General features: G+C 42.6%; 1 protein-coding gene across 2 annotated transcripts in view; it reads left to right on the forward strand.

The window, feature by feature from the left end:
• The window catches only part of LOC110289129 (sulfotransferase 1C2), an 11,876-nt gene that overhangs the window by 2,629 nt on the left and 1,905 nt on the right, over positions 1 to 7,342 (forward strand). For both annotated transcript variants that reach the window (XM_029473939.1, XM_021155315.2), the window contains exons 2-4: positions 4,727 to 4,904; positions 5,241 to 5,366; positions 6,725 to 6,822. In XM_029473939.1, coding sequence (XP_029329799.1) covers positions 4,754 to 4,904; positions 5,241 to 5,366; positions 6,725 to 6,822 — 375 coding nt within the window. In that variant the 5' untranslated portion in view covers positions 4,727 to 4,753. The remainder of the gene's footprint in view (positions 1 to 4,726; positions 4,905 to 5,240; positions 5,367 to 6,724; positions 6,823 to 7,342) is intronic.

Consider the following 7,342-nt stretch of genomic DNA (forward strand, 5'->3'; position numbering starts at 1 on the left):
CTGAGTTACCTCACTCAGGATGATATTTTCTAGTTCCATCCATTTGCCTGCAAGTGTCAGGATGTTCTCACTCTTAATAGCTGAGTAGTATTCCATTGTGTAAATGAACCACATTTTCTGTATCCATTCTTCTGTTGTGGGACATCTAGGTTGTTTCCAGCTTCTGGCTATCACAACCCCTGTTGTTGAGTTGGGGAGGCTGAAAGAAGCTGAGGAGAAGGGCGATTCTATAAGAGGACCAGTGGCTTTGGTTAATCTGGACCCCCCAAGATCTTTCAAACACTGGACCACCAAACAGACAGCATACACCAGCTGATATGAGGCCCCTAACACACATACAGTAGAGGACTTCCAGAGGACTTCCAGGTCTTCGTTCATTCAGAGATGAAGTACTTAACCCTCAAGAGACTGGAGGTCCCAGGGAGTTTAGAGGTGGGGTGGGGGGTGAGGGCATCCATGTGGAGATGAGGTGGGGTGGGGAGGAGGTGTGAGATGTGGAACAGTCAGAGGGTGGATGGGGAGAGGCAGGGAAAGGAATATGGAGTAGAAAAAATGAATTACAAATAAAGTTAAAAAGAAAAAAGCTTCCTACACTATAGGAAAAAAGGAAGGAAGAGAGAGAGAGAGAGAGAGAGAGAGAGAGAGAGAGAGAGAGAGAGAGAGAGAGAGAGAGAACGAACTAGAGGTTGTTTCAAAAAGGAGACCACAGGGACCTGGACTCACAGGAAGAAAAGGAGCCTGCCTAGGAAAGTCTGTGTGTCTATCTGTCCTATTCTGAAAATAGCAGTGACCATAGCTGAGGCAACCTATAAGCAGAAGCCAGAGGAAGAGCGTTTTTCTCTCTCATAGCCTACATGCTGTGGGCCATCAGATGCCATGCGTATTTCCACCTGTGTGCTTTTTGACCTTGCATGAGGTTATCAGAGGCAAAGTGTCATCACTCTAAGCATTGGATGTACCCAACCTGCCAGGCACTGGTGGTGCTCAGCAGCACAGTTAGCTGCAGTCAGTTCTTCCCCTGTGAACACTGCTACTGCTTGGCAGCAGAAGTGAGGTTCATGCTACACTTTAACTACAGTTCTGGGGACAATTGCAAACTTGAGAATCTGATTTGAGCTGAGTCTATGGTTTTTGTGTCCCTGTAAGATCAAACATTCAGAAACCTCTACCCCCCAACATTGTCAAGCTGGGAATGGTGCACACCAGACAAACCTTTACTACAGCATACAAACCTTTATATGTCAGCCCCCACCCTACTTATGTTACGTACTTCGATGGCCTCACCCAGTCCCTCATCTCTACCTGTATATCACACAAAGTCTATTACAGAGCTGGTCTCAGTAAATTGACAATTTTCAGTCTTTACCTCCAGGCTATAACTCTAAACCTACTTAAATCCAGCTAGGAAGATTTGGTCAAGTAACAAAGGAACACTAAGACAAATAATTAATTTCCTTTATTGACCAATGTTCAATAAAACAGCTGGTTTCTGAGCTTGAAGAGATCATCCTAGTCTGCTCAGTTTCAAAAAAAAAATTTCCACAAAAGTCCCAGATCAAGGTGTCAGCCAGTATGGTTTCTCCAGGCTTCCTCTCCTTGCAGAGTTGGGGGGCATCTTTTACTATGTCCACACATGTTGGTTCCTCTGTACATACCCTGGTTTTCCTCTGAGGGTCTCAATATCTTCTAAGAAAACAGCCAATATGATAGAATTGGAGTCTCATCTCAACTTAAGCACATGTTTAGGACCCTGTCTCAAAGTATCACATTGTAAGGAATGGAGATTAGATCTCAACATGTGAATGTGAAGGCACACACAATTCAATCTGTCATATCCAATAATGCTTTTGCAATATTAGTTTATGCTAATAGTTTCTGTTGCTTATAAATTGAGACGTTTAAAATGACACAAGATGTGGTGGTACATGTCTGTAATCACACCATTTCGGAGGCATGGGCATGGGCAGGGGCAGGGGCAGGGGCAGGGGCAGAGGCTCAGAGGCTCAGAGGCTCAGAGGGTCAGAGGCTCAGAGGCTCAGAGGTGCAGAGGTGCAGAGGTGCAGAGGCTCAGTGGCAGAGAAAGGCAGAGGCAGAGAGAGACAGAGGCAGAGAGAGAGGCAGAGGCAGAGAGAGACAGAGGCAGAGGCAGAGAGGCAGAGGTTAGCCCTTTTCAGAGATGGTTTTCAGTGAAATAGCTCTCTCTTATTGGGGGTAATAAGGGGAGTAGATAGGGGTTTTCAGAGTGATGGTCCATTACTAATCATGTCCAGGGAATGCTCATTTATATGCAGAAGAATATCTGCTCTTGGTCATATCCTTATAGGGAAAGAGGGGGGAGTTTAATCTGTAATTTGGCCATTAGGTTACATTACTACCTCAAGGATGGCAGAGGTGGGACTCATAAGGCTTATGTGCACAGGGCATGCAGGCACAGAGCAAAGAGGAAAACAGTCCTACTCCTGCAGGTTTCAGGATGAGATTTTTGAGAACTGGACACATCAACTTTACTTTTGCTCTCCAGGTAGCATGGATTTCCAGACCCACAGGTTTCATGCTTTGAAACAGTCTTACTGTAGCCTAGACTGTCCTCAAACTTACAGACTTTCTGCTAGCTTCCCTCATGTTGCTTGCCATCATACCCTGCTGATCACTTTAACTGTTGGTCAGAAGTCTGAGCAGATTACAGCCACTGGGTAAAATGAAGGTACCAATTTGCACTCCTAGAGGCTCAGAGAAAGCACCCCTCTTCAATTCATCTGCTGGACATCAGCTTTCAGTTCCGTTGTGCAGGTGAAGGACAGAGGTTGCTACCTCTGATTTACCCTCAGCTTCTAAAGGCCTTGACATCTATTTCCGTTTGTCTCTGAGCTGGTAGTGGAAACTACATCATCAGTAAACTTTGAGGACTTCCACACCCACCACCAAAGTTCCACTGGAGTTCAGAATGAGAATATCTTTGGGAACTGTTATATTGGATACCAAAATTTACATTTGAAATGGACAAAAATTCATTAAGTAATAACAATTCCTGTGTAATTCCTGAATATGGACTTATTACAGGAGCATCCTAAATTTCATTGCACACCTACAACTTATAATGAGGCAATTTTTAAAGAAGTATGATGAGATTAGTAGATAGATACTAGCTGAGGTCATGATCAAGCCACCGATTTAGTGCTTTGTAAGCCTTCTGATATTTAGAGGCATGATTATTACTTATGCTAAAGTTGTGATGTGAATTTAAAAGGAAGAAAAATTTAGGGAAGGACCTAACATAAAAAGTATGTTGGAAGTGTCAGTGCTCCAAACCAAGCAATGTAGCTTACACTTGTCACTTGAGAACCAAGGAGACTGAAGCAGAAACATTGTGAGCTATGGGTCATCTTGGGATATGTAGAGAGACCCTACCCACTCTCACCCTTGAAAGAAAAGAAAGGAAGTGGAGATGGCAGTACTCTTATCGGCCTCGGTTGAAGTTGTTTATATCACATCTCAGAGTTTTATGAGAAGTCTACCCTCTCTGCCATACTACAACTATAACTGCTGCTCATAACTGAAATACTTTCAAGAAGAATTAGGTTATCATTTTCTAAAAGCACTGTTTCCATTCTAGAGAACTCAGCTTTCTCTGGGAAGCTGTCACTCTGAGAGCTGGTCTGGCCAGCCTGGGCACAGTTTTCCTTTCTTTCACTCACTAGACTGGCTGAGCTATTTTCCTTTACTCAATTTCCAACAATTGTTTACTGTTAAACTTTCCACAAAGACCTTTTTCTCCTAATGTTCTGTGGCTTGAGTCAAGTAAAAATTAAAAAAAATTATAATAAATATAATAAAGGTACTCAGTATAGCACTGACAGTCACTGAGCAGCAGTAGTAGATGTCTTCTGAAACTTCAATAGTCACTTACTCTCCTACCCTCCTATTTGTGTATTTACAAGTTTCTAGGTACAGCTAACAGTGCAAAAATGTGCACTTTGAAAAAGACAAAGTAGACTGTAAGCACATAAGGAGATATTCACCATTAGTCATGAAGGAAAAGTAAACAAATATATTGGGATAGATAGTTAAGGGAGATACATGTCAGTGAAATTAGAGAGGACTATACACAGCTGGTGGTCCTCTTAAATAATACAGCCACTGTAGAACAGTGCTATGACAACTTCTCAAAAATGTGAGTATACTATCTCGCACATCTGCATTGAGTTATGAATCCAAAAATATGAACGTAGGAGCTTAGATATTTGTGCGTTGTGTTTATAGCACAATAGTTGAAAGGAGGCACACCAAGTGCTCATGGACAGGGAAAAGGATAAACAAACCACACTACAAGCAGGCATGCAGTAAAAGTCAGCATTAATTGGGAAGAAAATCTGATGGCATGCCACAATACAGCTGATCCTTAAGAGCATTCAACTACGTAAAACAAACCATTCACAAAAGGACAAAGAGAATTTGCTTCTCTAAAGTATTTAGAGTTTAAGGAGATAAAAAGGAAAATAATGGTAACCAGGCTCCAAAGAACAGAGGTTTAGCACTAATGGGCTCCTAGTTTCCATCTAGGAAAGGAAAAAGTTTTCAGGAGTTGGAAGAAGGTGATGTACATTCAACAGCGGGAATATTACTAATGCCACTGAGCCATCCACTTATGATAGTTAATAGCAACTTTCATATTGTGTGTACTTTATCACAGCACTATAAAAAATCCATTCTGAAATTTTTCTCACAGGGACTGGACCTTCCTTCCTGAGACATCATGGCCTTGACCCCAGAACTGAGCAGACAAACCAAACTGAAAGAGGTAGCAGGGATCCCACTGCAGGCTCCAACTGTGGACAACTGGAGGCAGATTCAGACCTTCGAGGCCAAGCCAGACGACCTCCTCATTTGTACTTACCCTAAATCAGGTAACCTGGTAAAATAATAACCCCAGCCTCATTCTCTGAGCTATGGGAATCCTACAAAGAAAAGCTGGCCACATTTGTTCCATGATGGGTGCCACCTCAAATGTGTTAGCCCTGGGATTTTTGAAGCTTAGTCTCCTCTACCATTCATTTTTCTTGGGAAGAAGTGAGCTTTGTCTCTACTCTTCCACCTTTCACAGAGATCCAAAGTCTTCTTTCCATAGCTAACAGGATCCTGGTTAGAGTGGAAGGTAAAGCCAACATCTGCATCCACACCCCTTCATTAGTATGCTTGAAGAATAATAGGTTTCTGACTCTTAATCTTTACGGTCTCCCCAGGGACAACATGGATTCAAGAAATCGTGGACATGATTGAGCAGAATGGGGATGTAGAGAAGTGCCGGCGAACCATCATTCAACACCGACACCCTTTTATTGAGTGGGCACGGCCACCCCAACCATCAGGTAAAAGACTCCGACTCCATATATGTTCCTCTCCTGTCTTATCTCTGTCCTTGTCTCTTCATCTTCTCTTTTTCTTTCTTATCCCTCTGTCTCCCTCCCTTCCCTTCTTCATTGTTATTTTGAACAGCATCTCTTTACATAGCTCTGGCTGTACTGGAATTCACGATATTATGCTGGCCTTGAGCTCATAGAGATCCTCCTGCTTCTGCCTCCTGAGTGTTGGGTTAAATGCATGAGTAATTCTTCCTAGATTCATCTCTTTTCTTTTCTCTATTTCCACCAAATGTGAGTCAGCAAGGAAGATAAATGCATATGGAGGTAAAATTCTGCCTCGTTTTATTAGTATAACTTTGCTGTGGTCATGTGTAACTGTAGAACAGAAGAAGGTATAGAACTCTATTCATTAGCAGTTCACACCCCTTTGCTCTCAGTACTCTACCCTTTTATAACCAAGTACTTTCTGGACAGTGTCTGATGATTCAAAACACATACACACACACACACACACACACACACACACACATACATGCACACACAGACACACATAAACACACAGGCACACACACATACACACACGAACACACATGCACACACAGATACACATAAACACACATAAACACACACACACAAGTGGAGGCAATTACTTGCTCAGTTGAATGTTTTTCACATAAAGTTAACCTGATGATTTTTCTTTTCATACATGGAGGAAAGTTCACAAGGACAACCAGAAGACAGAAATCAGGACCAGGGACCGATTTTAAGTCATCACATCATGGAGTGATGTTAACAGAAACTTTGAACCCTTGCAAATGCTGCTGTGAGAAAGCAGAACCCTTCTAGTGTTGACTATGACACTCTTGGAACAGCCACTGTCAGGCTTTGATAAATTCATTCAAATGTTTCAAGACAGAAAGCTCTTGATCAGATATACTAAGAAACTTGTAATGCAGGCAAGGGGATGTCTTCATGTCAGGAAATCCTTTCTTCATGTCCGTGCATTTAGAAATTCATACATAAGTTCTTGGTGGGGACTTGCTATTCTCTTTCCAAAGAAAAGTGCTACTTCAAGGATCATGGACTGAGAAGCAGTGCTATTTGGATTTTCTTAATAACACACACACTTCTTTAACCCTCTAACTTATCTTTTGCAAAGTGATGAAGTAAATTCACTCAAAGCTTGCATCCAGCACTTCAGCTATGTAAGCCTCAAACACAAAAGCAATACTTCTAAAATTCTTCTAAAGCTTCTCCCCACAAAAGAGCGAAAATAAGTGAATCCACATATCCATGATAGGTATTCTGAGAAAGCAGCACCTGGAGTGGATGTTCTCATGTCCTGTGCCTGAATTCTGTAACAGGTGTGGACAAAGCCAATGAGATGCCAGCTCCAAGAATATTAAGGACCCATCTTCCCACTCAGCTGCTGCCATCATCTTTCTGGACAAACAACTGTAAGGTAAGATAACAGCATTTCACATGGAGAATGGAGCAGGCAACCCAGAGAACCAGGTTTCCAAAGCCTGGGTGAGATTACCTTCCTCAGCACTAACTATTCTCTACTGCTGAGACCTAATACTTGGTAGTAAAGTCAAACACCAGGCTAGACTTAGTAGGGTGTTTCCCTCGATGCTTTCAAATATGATGTGAAGGCAGAGGCCAGACTGAGATGTTAGAGATCATCTGTTCTTCAGTGACACAGACAGGGTGTGGGGAGCAGGAACCATAGGGTGAAGGCTATAGGAGGACTTATGGAATGGAGCAAGAACAAGACTGAGCAGATGAAGTGCAAAGGACTGGTGATCAAAGGGTAAATTCTACTGTAGCCTCACAGGAGGCTTGGCCGCAGCCTCAGCAGCCTACAGGCTTGGTTCATTTTTTCTAGGATTATGTCATGTACCCTAGTGTCTTGTCTAGTATGTTCCTGACACATTAAGTATCCAGGACCATGGTAGGAGTGTACAAGGTAGAGTAACCCG

The sequence above is a fragment of the Mus caroli genome, unplaced genomic scaffold (assembly GCF_900094665.2).
Source record: "Mus caroli unplaced genomic scaffold, CAROLI_EIJ_v1.1 scaffold_14753_1, whole genome shotgun sequence".
NCBI classification, from domain to species: Eukaryota; Metazoa; Chordata; class Mammalia; order Rodentia; family Muridae; genus Mus; species Mus caroli.